Below are 20,840 nucleotides of genomic sequence, written 5' to 3'. Positions count from 1 at the left end.
GAAAGAGTGATAAGATGAGCATTAAAATTAATTTTTTTCTCTTCATAAGGCATAAGAAAATTAAAAGCAAACCAGAAACGGGGAGAAAATATTTGCAAAATTTACAATTGAGTCCAGAAAAAAAAAAAACCTACAACTGAAAAATGAGAAGAAAAACAACAATAAAAATCGGCAAACAACCCAATAAAAATGGGGAAAATATATCAACATAACTTCACAAAAGAAGATATATGAATAGGAGATAAGATGCTCAACATCACTAGTTATCAGGAAAATGCAAATTAAACCCACAATGACATATTATTATACATCAGGTAGAATAGTTAATGTTAAAAAGACTAACAATATCCAGTGTTGATAAGGATGTGTAACAATTAGAACTCTCAAATATTGCTGATAGGAATGCAAACTGTACAGCTATTTTTTGCAAAAACAGTATTGCAGTATCTTATAAAGTTAAAACATTTACCATAAAACCAAGTAATCACATTCCAAGAAAAATGAAAACATATGGCTACACACAAACTTCTACAGAAATGTACATGGTGGTATTATACACACATTGTATACATATATAGAGATATGCATACATATAATACATAATAGTTCTAAACTGGAAACAAACCAATTTCCTCAACTGTTGAATGGTTACAAAAATTGTGGATCTCCTTACTATGGAATATACTACACAGGAATGAAAAGGAACACTATGTTAATAAATGCAACAAGTTTGTGATACATTGACAACATGGATTAATCTCAAAAGCATTATGCTAAGTGAAAGAATTCAAACACAAAAGACCACATACTGTATGATTCCATTTATATTAAATTCTAGGAAACACAAAACTGTAGTGGAAGAAAGCAGATCAGTGATTACCTGATCATGGGAGGGTGTTAACTACAAAGGGAAAGAAGAAAACTTTTTAGGGTGATATAACTGTTGTGTTTCTTGATTGTAGTGGTGGTTACATGACAACATGATTTTTAAATTCATTGAAGTGTAACTTAAAATGGTAATGTTTATTATCTATTATAACTCAAACCCCCCCTCCAAATTAATTTCACAATATGGAAAGAAAAGAGACATAAAAATTAAGCAAATTTTAAAAAAGGCAATTATTTTTTTAAAATAGGCAATTATTAACGTCAGGAACATGCAAAAGTTGTGCCAGGAAAAACAAAAAAGATTAGTACACCAATAGTGTATAACAGAGTCAAAGTCAATAATAGATATTGACGTACTTCCAAAATGTGATGTACCTATAATTGGAGCATTTGAGGAAGAGGAAAAGGGATGGTGAAGTGGTATTAACTCATCACCTGTCAAAACGGGAAGACAGTGTATTGTAAATCAATGAACAAAAATAGCATTATAAGCATATTATTTAGAAATATAAAAAAGTATTTATATTGGGAAGTTGGATCATGGAGTGGAAAGATAGGTAGGGAACTACCTTTCTCATTTAAAGGCTTTAACTTTTAAAGCTATGCTAATATATTTATTTGACCAAAATAATTTTAACATAAAAATTATTGATTAAATACTTGATTTACTCAGTTTTTATATTCTTTTATTATTAATAAGAGCATTTAAGGCTATTTTCCCATAGCTTTTTATATTTTTTCTCTAATTTATGACGATTTGGTTTTTGTTTTGTTTTGTTTTGTTTTTGGCATAATGTAGGACTATTTGCCATGCCCTGAGGCAATACTTTCCGTTGAAATATCCTCATGGGTTCCTTAAATTTTAAGGAAGGTAAACTAGAAGCAAAATATTTGCTATCTTCAAGAAACAAAGGAATTGTGAAAAAACAATCTTTTAAATCTATAATTAAAAGATGATAATTGTGTGGTATGACTGTTGGAGAGGGTAGGCCTGGTTGGAGTGCTCCCATTATTAACATAGTTTTGTTGACAGCTCTTAGATCCTGTAATAACCTATGTTTTCCAGATTTGCTTTTTCTTTTAATGGTGATACTTTTTTACATCTTTATTGGAGTATAATTGCTTTACAATAGTGTGTTAGTTTCTGCTTTATCTTCTTTTCCTTATTTGGATTCCTTTTATTTCCTTTTCTTCTCTGCTGTGGCAAAAAGTTGCAAAACTATATTGAATAAGAGTGGTGAGAGTGGGCAACCTTGTCTTGATCCTGATCTTAGTGGAAATACTTTCAGTTTTTCACCATTGAGGACGATGTTTGCTGTGGGTTTGTCATATATGGCCTTTATTATGTTGAGGAAAAATCCCTGTATGGCTACTTTCTGCAGGGTTTTTATCATAAATGGGTGTTGAATTTATGATTATGGGTCTCTCACTGTTGTGGCCTTTCCCATTGTGGAGCACAGGCTCCGGATGCACAGGCTCAGCAGCCATGGCTCACAGGCTTATCTGCTCCGCAGCATGTGGGATCTTCCCAGACCAGGGCACGAACCAGTGTGCCCTGCATCAGCAGGCGGACTCTCAAGTCTGCGCTACCAGGGAAGCACTGTTGGAAGATTTTAATCACAGCTTCAATTTCAGTGCTTGTGATTGGTCTGTTCATATTTTCTATTTCTTCCTGATTCAGACTTGGCAGGTTGTGCATTTCTAAGAATATGTCCATTTCTTCCAGGTTGTCCATTTTATTGGCATAGAGCTGCTTGTAGTAATCTCTCATGATCTTTTTTATTTCTACAGTGTCAGTTGTTGCCACTTTTTAATTTCTAATTCTATTGATTTAGGTCTTCTCCCTTTTTTTCTTGATGAGTCTGGCTAATGGTTTATCTATTTTGTTTACCTTCTCAAAGAACCAGCTTTTAGTTCTACTAATCTTTGCTATCGTTTCTTTCATTTCTTTTTAATTTCTGATCTGATTTTTATGATTTCTTTCCTTCGGCTAACTTTGGGGTTTTTTTGTTCATCTTTCTCTAATTGTTTTAAGTGCAAGGTTAGGGTTTTTATTTGAGATGTTTCCTGTTTCTTAAGGTAGGATTGTATTGCTATAAACTTCCCTCTTATATCTGCTTTTGCTGCATCACATAGGTTTTGGGACGTCGTGTCTCCATTGTCATTTGTTTCTAGGTATTTTTTAATTTCCTCTTTGATTTCCTCAGTGATGACTTCGTTATCAAGTAGTGTATTGTTTAGCCTCCATGTGTTTGTATTTTTTACAGATATTTTCCTGTAATTGATATCTAGTCTCATGGCGTTGTGGTCGGAAAAGATACTTGATAAAATTTCAATTTTCTAAAATTTACCAGGGCTTGATTTGTGACCCAAGATATGATCTATCCTGGAGAATATTCCATGAGCACTTGAGAAAAGTGTGTATTCTGGTTTTTTTTTGATGGAGTGCCCCATAAATATCAATTAAGTCCATCTTGTTTAATGTGTTAATTAAAGCTTGTGTTTCCTTATTTATTTTCATTTTGGATGATCTGTCCATTGGTGAAAGTGGGGTCTTAAAGTCCCCTACTCTGACTGTGTTACTGTCGATTTCCCCTTTTATGGCTGTTAGTATTTGCCTTATGTATTGAGGTGCTCCTATGTTGGGTACATAAATATTTATAATTGTCATATCTTCTTGGATCGATCCCTTGATCATTATGTAGTAGTGTCTTTCTTTGTCTCTTCTAATAGTTTTTATTTTAAAGTTTATTTTGTCTGACATGAGAATTGCTACTGCAGCTTTCTTTTGGTTTCCATTTTCATGGAATATCTTTTCCCATCCCCTTACTTTCAGTCTGTATGTGTCTCTAGGTCTGAAGTGGGTCTCTTGTAGACTGCATATATATGGGTCCTGTTTTTGTATCCATTTAGCCAATCTGTGTCTTTTGGTGGGAGCATTTAGTCCATTTACATTTAAGGTAATTATCAATATGTATGTTCCTATTCCCATTTTCTTAATTGTTTTGGGTTCGTTATTATAGGTCTTTTCCTTCTCTTGTGTTTCTTGCCTAGAGAAGTTCCTTTAGCATTTGTTGTAAAGCTGGTTTGGTGTTGTTGAACTTTCTCAGCTTTTGCTTGTCTGTAAACGTTTTAATTTCTCCATCAAATCTGAATGAGATCCTTGCTGGGTAGAGTAATCTTGGTTGCAGGTTTTTCTCCTTCACCACTTTCAGTGTGTCCTGCCATTCCCTTCTGGCTTGCAGAGTTTCTGCTGAAAGATCAGCTGCTAACCTTATGGGGATTCCCTTGTGTGTTGTTTGTTGTTTTTCCCTTGTTGCTTTTAATATGCTTTCTTTGTATTTAATTTTTGACAGTTTGATTAATATGTGTCTTGGCATATTTCTCCTTGGATTTATCCTGTATGGGACTCTCTGTGCTTCCTGGACTTGATTAACTATTTCCTTTCCCATATTAAGGAAGTTTTCAACTATAATCTCTTCAAATATTTTCTCAGTCCCTTTCTTTTTCTCTTCTTCTGGAACCCCTATAATTCGAATGCTGGTGCGTTTAATGTTGTCCCAGAAGTCTCTGAGACTGTCCTCAGTTCTTTTCATTCTTTTTTCTTTATTCTGCTCTGTAGTAGTTATTTCCACTATTTTATCCCCCAGGTCACTTATCCGTTGTTCTGCCTCAGTTATTCTGCTACTGATCCGATCTCGAGTATTTTTCATTCCATTTTTTGTGTTCTTCATCATTGTTTGTTTCATATTTAGTTCTTATATGTCCTTGTTAAATATTTCTTGTATTTTGTCTATTTTATTTCCAAGATTTGGGGTCATCTTTACTATCATTATTCTGAATTCTTTTTCAGGTAGACTGCCTAGTTCCTCTTCATTTGTTAGGTCTGGTGGGATTTTATCTTGCCCCTTCATCTGCTGTGTGTTTTTCTGTCTTCTCATTTTGCTTATCTTACTAGGTTTGGGGGTCTCCTTTTCACAGGCTGCAGGTTCGTAGTTCCCATTGATTTTGATGTCTGTCCCCAGTGGCTAAGTTTGATTCAGTGGGTTGTGTAGACTTCCTGGTGGAGGGGACTAGTGCCTGTGTTCTGGTGGATGAGGCTGGGTCTTGTCACTCTGGTGGGCAGGTCCACGTCTGGTGGTATGTTTTGGGGTGTCTGTGGACTTATTATGATTTTAGGCAGCCTGTTTGCTAATGGGTGGGGTTGTGTTCTTGTTTTGTTAGTTGTTTGGCATAGGTTGTCCTGCACTGTAGCTTGCTGGTTGTTGAGTGAACCTGGGTGCTGGTGTTGAGATGGAGATCTCTGGGAGATTTTTGCCATTTTATATTATGTGGAGCTGGGAGGTCTCTTGTTGACCAGTGTCCTGAAGTTGGCTCTCCCACCTCAGAGGCACAGCACTGACTGCTGGCTGCAGCACCAAGAGCCTTTCATCCACACGGCTCAGAATAAAAGGGAGAAAATGTAGAGAGAAATAATTAGTAGAGGTAGGAAGAAAGAAAGAAAGAAAGAAAGGGAAGAAAGAAAAGCGTTCTTGCGTTCAATGTCCACCTCCTCAATTTGGGATGATTCGTTGTCTAAAGGAGGGAAGGAAGGAAAGAAAGAAAGAAAAAGAGAAAGAAAGAAAGAAAGAAGATAAAGTAAAATAAAGTTATTAAAATTAAAATTAATTATTATAAAATTTTTTTAAAAAAACGGACGGATAGAACCCTAGCACAAAAGGTGAAGGCAAAACTATACAGACAAAATCTCACACAGAAGCGTACACATACAAAAAGAGGAAAAGGGGAAAACATCATAAATTTTGCTCTCAAAGTCCACTTCCTCAATTTGGGATGATTCATTGTCTATTCATGTATTCCACAGATACAGGGTACATCAAGTTGATTGTGGAGCTTTAATTCGCTGCTTCTGAGGCTGCTGGGAGAGATTTCCCTTTCTCTTCTTTGTTCTCACAGCTTCCAGAGGCTCAGCTTTGGATTTGGCCCCGCCTGTGCATGTAGGTCACTGGAGGGCATCTGTTTTTTGCTCAGACAGGACGGGGTTAAAGGAGCGGCTGATTTGGGGGCTCTGGCTCACTCAGGCCGGGGCGAGGGAGGGGCGCGGAGTGCGGGGCGAGCCTGCGGCCGCAGAGCCCAACATGACATTGCACCAGCCTGAGGCCCGCCATGCGTTCTCCCGGGGAAGGTGTCCCTCGATCCTGGGAACCTGGCAGTGGCGGCTGCATAGGCTCCCCAGAAGAGGGGTGTGGATAGTGACCTGTGTTCGCACACAGGCCCCTTGGTGGCGGCAGCAGCAGCCTTAGTGTCTCCCGCCCGTCTCTGGGGTCCTCGCTTTTAGCCGCGGCTCTCGCCGGTCTCTGGAGTTCCTTTAAGCAGCGCTCTTAATCCCCTCTCCTCACGCACCAGGAAACAAAGAGGGAAGAAAAAGTCTCTTGCTTCTTCAGCAGCGCTAGACGTTTTCCCAGACTCCCTCCCGGCTAGCCGTGGTGCACTAACCCCTTCAGGCTGTGTTCACGCAGCCAACCCCAGATCTCTCCTTGCGCTCTGACGAAAGCCCGAGCCTCAGCTCGCAGCCCCGCTTGCCCCGGCGGGTGAGCACACAAGCCTCTGGGGCTGGTGAGTGCAGGTCGGCCCCGATCCTCTGTGCGGGAATCTCCCCACTTTGCCCTCCGCACCCCCGTTGCTGTGCTCTCCTCCACGGATTCGAAGCTCCCCCCTCCGCCTCCCACAGTCTCCGCCCGTGAAGGGTCTTCCTAGTGTGTGGAAACCTTTCCTCCTTCACAGCTCCCTCCCACTGGTGCAGGTGCCGTCCCTATTCTTTTGTCTCTGTTTTTTCTTTTTTTCTTTTGCCCTACCCAGGTACGTGGGGAGTTTCTTGACTTTTGGAAGGTCTGAGGTCTTCTGCCAGCATTCAGTAGGTGTTCTGTAGGAGTTGCTCCACGTGTAGATGTATTTCTGGTGTGTCTGTGGGGAGGAAGGTGATCTCCGTGTCTTACTCTTCCGCTATCTTCCCCTCCCTCTCTACCATATTTTTTAATTAACTACTTGATCTATCAAATTCTGGGAATTGTATATTAAAATCCATCATTAAGACTTTAATCAACTTATTTAAAAATTTTTTTATAAACCTTTGCTTAATCTATTTCTATTATACATTGCTTACATTGCTATTGCAAACAGTTGTTACATTGTTTTGTTTGATTTCATAACTGTGATTAAGTTTTATGAATGTGTCCTTTGTTATCATAAAATATTCCTCTTTTGTGATTTATCCTTGCAGTTGACTTAATTATTGCTTTGTTTGTAATTAATAATGCCACCAGTGTTTTCTAATTTTTGCACTTGCCTAAAACATCTTTGCCCAATTGCATATTTGTGTTCTTTCTTTTTTAAAATTGGTTTTAAAACTCACCTTGTAAAAATTTTGCTATGTATATGCACACAAATAGAAACTTAAAAATACACACCCAAGTTCCAGGAGCCAACAGATATTTAGATGACCACATATATAGCCCACACCCAGTATTCCCTACCCCCATCCACAGGCCAGCATTTCTAAGTGGTACCTCTGGTTTCCTATGTCAGGTACAGAGCAACTATTACAGAGATTGAGACAGAATTTAGGTTCTGTTCTTAGACATTACTTTCTTACTATAAATTGACAAACCTTTTATTTGAAAGAAGAGTACTGAGTCCTAAAGACTTAAGGATTATACAAAAAGGAGTCAGTGTAGAACAAAGAATGGATCTACCATGAATATCTGTGGGCCAATTTCACTGGCTTCACAATTTTTCTTCAGGTTAATTCTGAGCACAGAGCAAGGGACCAAGTATATTTTGTCTGTGACATGGGCGTGAGATGTACTTGATGCAGTAGGAAGCAACAAGTCTGAGCACTAAACTGATTTCCCCTCAGGCTGAGATATCTGTGTCCAGAGAGGATAGAAACAAAGAACAGTTAGTAAGTGTGCCTTTAATGAGGAGCTGTGGGGAATCCCCCTTAGAGGCACCTGTTTGAATCTAAGTGTTCTCCTCCAGTGAGAAAAGCTTTCTTACTCCCCCACTAGCTGTGACTTTCTCATGATTCAGGGTCAAGCAAGGAGCCAGTGGAGACAGGGGTCCCATGATAACGTCAAGCAAGGAGCCAATGGAGACAGGGGTCCCATGATAGCCTCTCACAGCAGCAGAGCAGCCAGGTTAGAAAATCTGGGGAAACAGGTGAGGACACAGTTATCTCCAACATAGACAGATTCACACAGACAAAAACACATACATTACGTTTGAAGAAACACACACTAAATTCTTCAGCATCTCACCAAGTTCAAACGGGAAACATCACCTGGTTTAACATGTGCAATCCTTTCCTCTTTCAGGATGTACTGCCCATTACAGAAGAGAGCAAGCATGTGTCCAAGGTGGAAATAGAAAATTAAGCAGTGGGAAAGGAAAGAGTTAACTAAGGGCAGCAGTGCTATGATCAGTGATGGCAGGATCTTAGAAATTCTGGCCAAAAGCTCCGAGCCAAGAGCCACCTTCTTTCCTCACAAAAGAGACTCTTCTGTCAGACATTCAAGACCCTCCTATTCTGCCCTTAATCTCCACCGTTTTATTAGTTGCTTCCCTGTGCACCTTCACTCTGGTCTATGACCACATTACAGAAGTGTCTCAGAGGGAGGTTGCTTGGATGCCACATGGAACCCCACAGAGGGGGTCAGCTTGAGCTGGGGTCCAGGCACTAAGCATCCTCAGTTTTAAGTTCCAGGAACACAAACACTCAATGCTGCAAAACATCAGATGTCTCAGAGACAGTCACAAACTAAAGAGACTCGCAAGGGACTAATATATGAAACCAGGCCCTCTTACCATATTGACTTGGGGGGTGGAGGCAACATTGATTGTACTCCTGATAGGACTATCCCAGCAAACATTGACAAGAAGTGGCTAACCTTAATGCTGGCAGATCTCTCGACATAGAGTCTGGGTTATTTAGAGCCTGTAGTCCTGTTTTTGCCTTTGCCAGTTTCCAGACAATAGGAAGAACCCTACCACCATCCTGCTATACGTCTTTCACCTTCTACTACCATCTCCATTATGGGAAATAGCTTATAATTAAGACCCTAATATCAACATCTACTCTTTGGAGCACAATGATAAAGTTTGCACAAATATTGTTTTGGTTTTTCCTTGATGCAACCCCTGTACCCCCCACTTCTACATTCTACATCCATTCCCTGCAGTACCTTGTTTCAATAGCTCTGGGTACTGCCAACTACTGCCTTTCTACCTTTTAATTCTTTGATATAATTTATGAGAAAAATGGCTTCAGATCTCAGAATTTTACTTTGGTTTTACTAATTTAACTCTCAAAATGCTAGGATACTTTATAGTCACCATACTATATACATCCTGCAAGCACTCTCCTAAAAGTATTGCTTGTGACATCCTTTATCCCAGTCAGTCAAGACATTTAACCTGTAAATCTCCTCCCCTGAAATGCCATCTCCTCTCCTCTTTACTATTTGAATACTGTGAATTCTTACAGATTCAAGATGCTCTATCTGACTCTTCCTGCCTGCATTAATTCCTTAAGGCTGGGATTATCACTTGGATATGCCCCATAACTTTACTTCCTTTATGAATCTCATTTTCCTCTTCAAAAATAATGCCGAATACCAGTGATCCTGTTTTGGCAAGCACAGGGAGATAGAAGTCTCTTCACAGAATTCAGTACATAGCAAACTCACTAGCATGCTTAGCTCATCCAAGCCAATATTTGTGAGCTACTGCAATGACATTTTGATGCTATCCAGTTACAAGGTTGAGGGAAAACTGCCAGGCAGATCCTTCAATGCCTAGAAGTAGTATAATCCTGAGAAAATAAGAGAGATCCAGAATGAATTTGAGTGAGTTGTATAAAGTTATTCGGGTAAAAGTACTTATGACTTTAAACAAATACCTAAATCTCATTGCTTCATTTTCCCCTTCTGCTTAATGAAGCTTGTTATTTTTTAAATTTACCTATTTTAAATCTGTAAGAAATGTATGCAAAGCAGGAAGACACTGCCTGGCACTTGGTTATAGCCTCAATAAATGGTTGATAACTGAAACTTGGAAGTAAAACTAGGGAGGAATATAAAGAAAAGGGCATTTCAGCTGTTTCAAGACTAAAAATGGTATGCGTTCTTTCAATCTAATCTGTCATCACCTAATTTCTCTGAATCCCAGATTCTTCATCTCTGATCCTTCTTCTCAGGGTCCTCATTTATGAATGATCTCACAAGCCATGTGAGGCGGCCAAATAAATAAATAAATAAATATATATATATATATATATATATATATGAATGATATGGACTAAAGAAATAACCAGATATTCATTAACTGTTAATGTATGAATTAAGCTGCATGAAATCAAAGATAATTAAACACAAAATAAAATTATAGAAATTAACCAGCTATTTATTTAATTAAAACTCGTTTCATAGAATTATCTAATGTGAGTTAATTCTCAATGACAAGAGAGTATCATAAAATATTTGCTTAAATTATGACATTATCAATATCATCTATTTTTATATTTGAAGTGTTATTAAGAAATAAATTTTGGATCTGGTATCATTAACAAATTGTAGGGCTTCCCTTGTGGCGCAGTGGTTGAGAGTCTGCCTGCCGATGCAGGGGACACGGGTTCGTGCCCCGGTCCGGGAAGATCCCACATACCGCAGAGAGGCTAGGCCCTTGAGCCATGGCCGCTGAGCCTGCGTGTCTGGAGCCTGTGCTCTGCAACGGGAGAGGCCACAACAGTGAGAGGTCCGCGTACTGCAAAAAAAAAAAATTGTAAACTCTAAACATATATGGAGCCTAATTAAATAAATATTTCCTTTTACTTTTGACTACATTTTCTCCCCTGCAGAAATAGGCAGAAACAACCAGACTGGAGTCACAGAATTCATTCTCCTGGGACTCTCTGGGCAGTCAGAGCAGGAGGATGTTCTCTTTGGGCTGTTCTTGTGGATGTACCTGGTCAACTTCATTGGGAACTTTCTCATTGTTTTGGCTATCAGCTGTGACAGTCATCTCCAAACACCCATGTACTTCGTCTTGGCCAACCTCTCCTGTGTTAACATCTGCTTTTCATCAGTCACAATCCCCAAGATGCTGGTGAATCACATACTGGGAAACAAGTCTATCTCTTACGTGGAATGTATGACGCAGATCTACTTCTTCATCATTTTCATCAACATGGATGGGTTCCTCCTGAGTGTGATGGCCTATGATGATTATATTGTCATCTGTTGCCCACTCCACTACACCATGATCATGAGGCTCAAACTCTGTGTCCTTCTGGTGGCTGCATCTCAGGTCAGTGCAAATCTGCATGCTCTCCTACACACTCTTTTCATGGTCCAACTCACATTTTATTCCAACAATGCTGTGTATCACTTTTCCTGTGACCCTTATCCTATTCTAAAACTCTCTTGTTTGAATACCTTTATCAATGACCTGATGGTAGTCACTGTGGGTGAATTGGTATTTATGACACAATTTAACATGTATCATCATTTCAGATGATTACATCTTCTCTAATATACTGAAGTTGCCATCTGGCCATGGAATAAGGAAGACCCTGTCCACGTGTGGAACCTACCTCACTGTGGTCTCTCTCTTCTATGGGGCAATCCTGGGGGTCTATAAGCACCCTTCATCCTCCTACTCCGTACAAGATGTGGTGACTACTGTCATCTTCACAGTGGTGACTACTCTCGTCAATCCCTTCATCTACAGCCTGAGAAATCATGACACAAAGGGAGCTTTAAGGAAACTACTTATGACTATTCCTCTAATTAATGATATGTTATCATGGTCATGCTTTTAAATATGAGGCTGATAGGTGCTCATAAGTCATAAAGCCATTAGTTATTTATAAAAAAGTGTGATTCTAAATCACTCATTTTACACACAACAAAAATTCAGGAAAAGACAGGATTGGGTCCAGCAACCCTATTAGACAGTGGCTACCATATGGTCTGAGAATTTCAGAAAACTTTAGAGCTGGCTCTCCTCAGTGTCACCTGTCCTCTATGGCCTTACATTAGGAGATATTAAATTATCTCCAATTTACTGAGTCACAGAAAAGTTACCAAGACTGTACAACTAGCAATTATTGGTTACAAATGGTCCTGTTACTTTCAGGGTGTTTCGTCATTACTGAATTAATTTTTCCTCTGTCCTAGGCTCAATTCCTACCCTCACCTCTCACAGCTCAGAACCTACCCCTGCACTATTCTTCCCCCACCACCAATCTAACTTTTTGGTGCTTTATTGCCTGGCATGGGTGTCAGGGATGGATATCAGAGGGTGAGCTTCAGACAGTAGCTAGACTTCCTCATATAAATCTTGGTATCCCTTCAAATTTAGATGGGCTAAGAGAAGCCAAGGTTCCCCTAATGCTAAAGTGTCCAGAGTTACTATAGCACCTTAGGAACATGAAAACATAATTATTTACAGTATTTGGATTAGAACCCAGAACTTCTGACTCCAAGTCCAGAGTTTGTTCCAATCCATGGGGCAAGTTTCCAGGAGCCCTTGCCTCTTTTCCTACTCTACATCTGAGGCTTCCCACCTTGTCTTCCTTGGTGTCCAGAGAACACTCACCTAAATCTCCATTGGTCATTCTTCAATAGCCTTCAATTCCTTATTGGTCTTCTCTTTCTCAATCTTCTCTACTCTCGTGAAAAATCAGTACTCATTGTGCTCACTATCACATCCTTTCCCACTTAGTCCCAATACTGACCAGCTCTTACCATGAGCACAGCAACAGGCTTATAGTGGTTCTGACTGCCTCCTGGCTCCCCCTACATATATCAGTCCTACACACAGGATTAGTTTAATCCTCCTAAAACATTGATGGCATCCTGTCAGCCAATCCTTATAAAAATATTGAAGAGGCCAGGATAAATCCAAGTATTTCCTTCAAATACAATGCCCAAGATGACCTGGTCCTGAGCTATACTTACAACTTTATTTGTCATCAACTCACATAATTATATGTTCCATGACTTTCTCCTAATTCTCTTCCTCCTTCTTTCATTCATTGGCTGAAAGAATCCTTTGATTTTTTAAGACTCTAATAATTGTGCATTCCCCTTAACTCCTTTACTAATTACATCTCACAGACGTGTACTGAGCACACAGCATAGTTTTTCTTGGATGTAGTAAATGAACTCCCAAATGTATGTTGGTGCCAGTGGGAACCTGGCTACATGTGATAAAATCAATGTAGTGTTCTGAACTGTTAAGTTTTATTTTAGAAGTAGTTTAGTGCAAATGTTCGAGATATAATAACGTGGACTAATGTTGGTATTTAAGGTTCCGTGACTCATTTTGGTCTCATCATATTCTTCCGTGCATTACCCATAGCTGCATACATGTCTCCTCTGGTTATTACATTACAATTCACTTTGATAAAATACATAGATTATGCATGGGCACATCCCATACAATGCTCAGTAGAGTTTTTGTTGATCCCAAATAATCACGTATTGAAAAATCACTGATGATGTGGTAGGCAAGTCTAATGGGAAACTGGGACGTGAACATTCCTAGACACAAAAAAATCAGAAGGGTAAAAATTTTAATTTAGGAGCTAAAGTACTGAGAAGTTTACTCCAGAACACAGAAAGATTTCACTGCATTTTGGGACCCAAAGAAGCAGCAGGGTTGAATGAAAAGAGCCATGTTTGGGATATAGTTTTATTGATCATCCCTCTCTCCCTCAACTCTCAGTCAAAAGTTGGCTGTGAGAAGGAGCATGAGGATAGAGAGAAATCAGTGAACTTACAATAGGGTACAAAGTCAAAGGGAAAATCACTCTCTATCTACATGGTCCCCACTTGTTCATCTCAGGTGAGAAATCATCATTCACCAGACAGAAGATCCTGTCTGAAGGGGAAAAGAAATCTCAGCAGTGTGCTGTTAACAGAAAGAGGAAAGGCCTCTGTCTTGCTCAGACTGGCTGTGGTGTGAAAGGTTATTATGCTGTTTAATTTTACCAGAGTCTCAAATCTTTAATCCTCCTACTGCTGGGGACCACCTTCAACTCCATCTTCACTGGCTCCCTGCATTACTTCAACCACTTAAGGGGAATGAAGGGGAAAAAGAAAAGGGGTTTACTGTAGGGTCCAGGTAGAATCAGCCTCTGTCGTGGTTTCCTGCATGTGAGAGTCACACATGACATGAAGTGGTCATAAATTAAAGCTCAGCTTCATGCAGGGCTTCTGTGTCCTCTCCCCATAGAAGCAAAGCAGTGCCAGGCTGGCAGAGTACCCCCTGGGAGCAGCCAGGAAATAAGGATTGTGTCTGGGAATTCACCCTCCAGGACCTGTGTTAGCAGAGGCCAGGCCTGTGCCAGGAGCCTCTTCTCTGCAGCTGGGACTCCCTAAAGGCACCACCCCCACTTTACCACAGGCAACTTCCATCTAGCACTAGTTAGCCAACAGGGAACAGCTCTTTGTGAGACAATTAAAACCATTTGGACCCAAACCACCTAGAGGGGTGGGATAGGGAGGGTGGGAGGGAGGTGGACGCAAGAGGGAAGAGATATGGGAACATATGTATATGTATAACTGATTCACTTTGTTATAAAGCAGAAACTAACACACCATTGTAAAGGAATTATACTCCAATAAAGATGTTAAAAAGAACAACAGGGCTTCCCTGGTGGCGCAGTGGTTGGGAGTCCGCCTGCCGATGCACGGGACATGGGTTCGTGCCCCGGTCCGGGAGGATCCCACATGCCGCGGAGCGGCTGGGCCCGTGAGCCATGGCCACTGAGCCTGCGCGTCCGGAGCCTGTGCTCCGCAATGGGAGAGGCCGCAGCGGTGAGAGGCCCGCGTACTGCAAAAACAAACAAACAAAAAACCATTTGGAGAGAAAAGTTGGGCTTCACCTCAGTGAATGTTGAATGTTGGCTCATCCTTCTTCCTGGCACATTTCCCCAGATACTGTTCTCCCTGGAGGGAACAAGGATTGCTCCATGTCACGGCCATTGGAGGTATTTTCAAGTTTCATGGAATCATTTTCCTCTAACTTGTCCTTCAAGTGTCTGTTCCAAGGCCACGGTTTCCATCAGAGTCCAGCACCATCTCTCATGAGCTGAAGAAGCCCTTCCTGCTAGTCACCGGTTATTGTAGCCTAGTAGAGATTCTTAATGTTCTGCCTGTAATATCTTGTCTCCTTGTGCTTGAGGGCACAAAGCTAGGCTTTATATGAGCTTTATCATATTGTCAATTGGCCTTCAAGCAGATGACTTTGTTCTCAGCATTGACCTTTTGTCACTTAAATACTGAAAGCTGGCTATGTCTAATTTATGAACTCTGATTCCAACTGAATCTGATTTTCTAGATTAACTTTTCATTTGTAAACCACACAGAGGTACACAGTGTATTGCCAAGCCCACCGTCAAAACAGGCCATCTTTTATTCATTCTAAATTTCAAGCATATCCTGTTGCTCGTCAAAAACTACTGGTTCATGTTCATCATGATTTCTAAATATGAGATACAACTGATATAAAGGCACAAACTTGCCCCTGTATTGTGGATGGATATATTTGCCAAGAAGGATGTGAGGTTATTTTTGTTGCATGAAAGTAGCTGCACATGTCCCTTAAGAATTCAGACTTGATGATGCAGATCAAATCCCACAATACAAAGCCATGATTACAACACAAACTCCCTATAGAACCTAAAAAGACCAAAGAACTTCCTAGTGATCCAGTTGTTTCAAGAAATTTCTATCGTAAGCAAATTCAGCTTATACCTTTAAAAATTGTCATAATGAAGCCAAAAGTAGTCTCGAGAAATCATATCTAATATAATATTTTGGTAAAGAAATCATTCAAAGCCAAATAGGTAAATTACTCTGACTTTACTACGTGAAGTGCGGAGTAGAGGATCAGGAAGGAGGGAACAGGGACATGGTATAATACTGATGACATTTATATGGTCAGGCCACTCAAGATAGGGACTCTCTTACTCTCTGTACATCCCCTGCTCAACCACTGCCTGCTTCATCTATCTATACCATACTCACACGACTGACCTTCCTACATGCTTGCCCCAAGCCCAGGCTAGTGATTGTCCTTATCAAAGGGGTAGTATGGGTCCTCGTAACTAATGCACCAAACTGACGTAATTCTCCCTATAACTGGCAATCTACACCGCTTATCATCCATTAAGCCACTGATGTCTCTGTTGCTGACTCCAGGCTTCTTCTTTGGTCTTAAACTGGGCAAATGTAGGCCTTATAGGCCTGCTGGGTGCAGCCGAACAGTTGGCAGAGCCAGCCAGGAGAAAAAGGAATCTCCTGTGAGCACTGAGTTGTTGGGAAATACAGATGGGGAATGGAATGTTGCAGGGGCTGTCCACAAGCTGCTGGGGCCCAAAAGTTGTGAGTTTTATCCCAGGGTGGCCCGCCATTCACACGAGGGTTCCAAAATTTGAGGGGGTAATCCTGACAGTTGAGGGGGTAATCCTGACAGTAGTATTGCAGTGGATGTCTACTAGAATGTGGACCCTGTAGTGGCTGTGCATGATGAATGGGGGCTGCCAAGAGATCTGGAGAAAAATGGCCCCTCATGGCTCTGCTATTCTATCAAAGTGAGCCTTCTGTAATTGGTTCCTTCTCTAGAAGGAATTGGTATTTCTCTTCCTGTACCTTTGAGATGTATATGATCTACCTGGGTTCTCAGGAAGTTTAATCTAATCATATGTGATCTCTAAGAGTAAATGAAGAAAAAGGAACAAGGTTTTTTAAAATCTTCATGGGAATAATTATGTTTTTGGAATATCTATCTAAAATAGTCTCTCAAGATTTTGGTAACTTGAAACTAAACTAAGTTACATGAAGAGAATTCATTGACTAACTAAGTCATTTCAAAAAAGGTAAAATATTGGAACATTAATTGCTGGGCAGGTCTAAGTTTATCTACTTTCGCTTGCTTAGGAGCATAAGACTAAAGCATTAAGCTTTCCAATCAGGAAATGCACAATTGTTTCTTGGTTTTTGCCAGAGATTAAGGTTTTTAAGGGTTAAGATTATAATCAGTCATAATTCTAGTTATTATAACCAAGTTTCTTTATCGCTTACAGTGTGATAAGATGTTTAACTGTGACTTTTAAAATCTTTAGTCTTTTATAGACAGTTATTGCAAAAGTGCTTTATCTTCAAGATTCATAGGAACGACTTTTGACAATAACAAGTCTCTGATAAATTTCAGATTACACTGCAGAACTGGGTAAGAACTTAAATAATCCTAAAGGAAAACCTGATGGCTTTGTAAAAAGTTAATGGAAGGATTGGTTACTGAGTGAACTGGTGAATATGGTTATAATATTTATGGGTTTTGTCTGGAATGTTTTGATATGTGTTTTCCAGATAGAAGGATGCCCTTCCCCTCAAGTTAGTTGTGACTTACAGCAATTGGGTAAACTACTCCTAAGGTAGAATTGAAATATTTTTCTTTTCTCTCTGCCCAGTCCCTCTAAAAACTGGGACTCGGTTTCTAAGCAGCCTTATCAGGTGAATGGGAAAGACTGTCTCCTGGCATGTGCACGAATCTTGATATTTGGGGGACCTCTAGAAGAAAGAAATCCACTGAGGTGGAGGCTTATGGAAGGCTTTTGTCATGACTTTCCTGGCCTTAAGAGGCCTTTGGGGAATTCAGTCTGAGTCTCCTGAGGAATTCTACCTCAGCCAGTATGAAGGAGCTGATATGGTCAATTGCAAACAAACTAGTTTTGATCTTGCTGTGTTTGGTGGAGATGAGGGTAACTTCAGAGAGAAAAAAGACAATGTTTTAGTGGATGTTAAATTCTAGTTCTGTTAGTTAAGGTCTGTATTTATGACAGTTATTGTGTTAAACATGCTTTTGCCCTGATGTTCTCTGGATGGAAAGAAAATTATCTAGCGAAATTTTCAGATTATAACTACTCATGAAATGTGACACTGCTTGCTTTAAGTCTACTGCTAATAGCACATGTGCAATGCTTGTGTAACAATTGAGTGTAAGTGTTAAAATGTATAGCCTATAAAGTGTTTCCCAATTATATCTCTGAGCCTGTTCATGAGTTCAGATTAGTTTTCCCCCAACGTGAATGACTAGGGTAATATAAAGGAGACCTAACAGCAAGGGACATGATCTGAACCTGGGGTAGGAGCCAGCACCCCAGCATTGAGGGATGGATATTTTGAGCATCATTGCTTTCTATCAAAAGATTTGCAATCAAAAGGGGAAATGATGGAAAATATGTACATATTCAGGTATGGGGGAAGTCAGAAGGCTTATGCGTGTTATAACTTAAATTTTACTGACCAGAGAAGCCTGTTTTGCAGACTTTCAGACATGCATTGTGCATCTGCTTTGACCATTGAGGGAGGAAATGCATTTGAAAGTCAAACTGGAGTAACTGTGGTTCAGACATCCAAGGTAAAACTAGGTGGCCATTGTGTAGATCATTTTAGACACATTCCTGTATTACTGAAAACTTGAGTTTTCTGAATTGTATTGCAGACTAAGACAAAAACCACGGGTGGGTGTGGTATTATCTCAGAATGTGGGTACTGCTGGTATTTTGCTTTATTGTCATGCTCTCCCCTGTGTTGTGCCTGTTAGATGTCTTACATTTTGTCCTTAGTCTGAGGGAGCAACTCTGAGTACTGAGCAGCAACACGGGCCTCACTGCGAAATGAGTCTAATTCCTGCTTCTACAGTGAGATGCCATTGTCATCCTCTGGACTTCCATGAAAAATCGAACTGGCATATGTGACTATGTGGGGATGACTGAAAATGGAGGAGAAAGACTCTCACCACCTTCCTGTCTCACATGCCAACACATCAGAAGGACCCCCATTGGTAAACTTACTGTACAACTGACTGCCCATGAGCCCCCTGGGCTATGCTGTGTGGAGTGGAATAGGCTGGCCTCAGAACCCACAAGTCAAACTAGTGGGATTAACTGTTTTTTTGTTTAGAAAGACTTAATGGATCCACTCCTAATGGCACCCAACATAATATTGGGTGGCAGATCTGTAACTGTACTGACTCCTGGCTAGGCCAACAGAATATTTCTTTTGAAGCTGGGCCCTTCCCCTCCCCATGGGAGTGGCTCTGGGTTTGTGAAAAACAGGGGTGGCTTTACCTTCCTTATAACTGCACAGGGCACTGCTGCTCTTGACTCCCTCTCCATTGACCTGGTAAGTGCTTGTCTCCAAAATTTGCACACATCCTGGCAAATGACTGTCCTGAGCATACTAGGTCTCTTACTCTTGATGCTCTCTGGCTGCTTCTGTCTGTATTGTATCTGTGGTATCTGGTGGCAGTGTCCCCTACATACCTGACCACCGGGATATTGTGGAAGAGGGGCAGACCAAGATTTTAATGTAAGGCAGGGTATGTAGGGGTGGAGTATATTGTCAGGCCACTCAAGATGGGGGCTCTCTTACTCTCTGTACATCCCCTGCTCGACCAGTGCCTTCTTCACCTATACACTACTCACCTGACTGACCTTCCTACATGCTTACCCCAGACCCCAGCTAGTGATTGTCCTTATCAAAGGGGTGGAGTGGGGCATGCCTCTCTGCTAGTTTCCCTGGTGACTAATGAGCCAACCTGACCGAATTTCCCCTGTAACTGGCAATCTTCTTTCCCCCCTCACCCGGGAAGGAAGAGTGCCACCATGTCCTTCCCACTGTGTGCCGCACATGGTAGGGTGTCACTCCAGAACCTGGTTTCAAACATGTAGGATCCCCCCATTCGTTAAACCACTGATGTCTCTGTTGCTGACTCCAGGCTCTTTCTTCAGTCTTAAAGCTGGGCAAATGTAGGCCTTGTAGGCCTGCTGGGTGCAGCCAAACAACATTATGTTAAATATTTTATTGGATTTTCTGTTTAAAATTATAGACCTGAACAACTCTGCATCTAAAATCAGAGTAAGATTTCCATAACCTACTGAACTTTGTCCAAATTCTTCATCCCAGATTTCAAAAGTCCTTTACAATTTAAACTGCCTGGGATAAGAAAATTTACAGAAATGATAGCTTCCAGCAGATACTAGAGAGGATGGAGCATGGAAAGTGAGCAGACTTTTTCCAAATGATTCCAAAGGCCAGAACAGGAAGTGACCACAGCTATAAAAATCATGCTGATGTGGGGCAGCCTGGAGAGTAGGACCACTACTGTGCTCCTCTGGGAAAGTCATTTAGCTCTGCTGTGCATTCCCTGCCTCATGTAGAATGGTGACATGCATACTGACTGCACAGGAAGGCTTTGAGTGATGCCTGGGCATCTGTGTTCAGAGCTAAGCACAAGGAGTACTTAGTGAGTATTAGCACCTCTCCTTCTCTAGCTGATTTCTGCTCCCCAAGAGCAGTAGTCCAAGGACTCCAGGTCTGCTAGTTTTTCTAGAAGAGGTAGAATTCCAGATTTTATATAAAATCACTGATTTCTAAAAATGTCAGCAAATGTGAAATGTTTCATAAAACATTAAAGCTTCAAACCAGGTCTTCTGGCAGGCTGCATCTGGCTCACAGGAGCCAGTTTGCATCCCTCTGTTCTATAGTGGTCACAAGTCCTGAGTCATATCAGCCACACAATTCCTTCTCCTTATTCACACATTTGAGGAAATTCCCACTGACATGGAACCTTGGGCTTACCTACATTAACAATTATGACACTACCTCCTTTCCACTCCACTCACTTAGAAAAGCTTGCATTTTATGCTTTAACCCACAATTTTGTTTCTTAATTGCATTCATTAACTACAACAAAATATTTCCCATTCAACACATGGTCTGGATTTTGTACTGGTGACTTTGGTGTGCAATACCTTTGTGAAAGTTCATTCTTTTATTTGACTACTTTGTTGAGCACTGACCATGTGCTAGGTATTATTC

At 40.6% G+C, this 20,840-nt stretch overlaps 1 protein-coding gene across 1 annotated transcript in view; it reads left to right on the top strand.

Moving 5' to 3' along the window:
• Positions 1-9,781: 9,781 nt before the first annotated feature.
• Positions 9,782-20,840, top strand: part of LOC103068642 (olfactory receptor 1361-like) — a 40,835-nt gene continuing 29,776 nt past the window's right edge. The window contains 3 exon segments of the mRNA XM_082931286.1: positions 9,782-9,791; positions 10,802-11,436; positions 11,438-11,751. Coding sequence (XP_082787412.1) covers positions 9,782-9,791; positions 10,802-11,436; positions 11,438-11,751 — 959 coding nt within the window.

The sequence above is a fragment of the Lipotes vexillifer genome, unplaced genomic scaffold (assembly GCF_000442215.2).
Source record: "Lipotes vexillifer unplaced genomic scaffold, Lipotes_vexillifer_v1.1 scaffold514, whole genome shotgun sequence".
NCBI classification, from domain to species: domain Eukaryota; kingdom Metazoa; phylum Chordata; class Mammalia; order Artiodactyla; family Lipotidae; genus Lipotes; species Lipotes vexillifer.
Note: the sequence above shows the minus strand (reverse complement) of the source record. Positions and strands in the feature narration are given on the sequence as shown.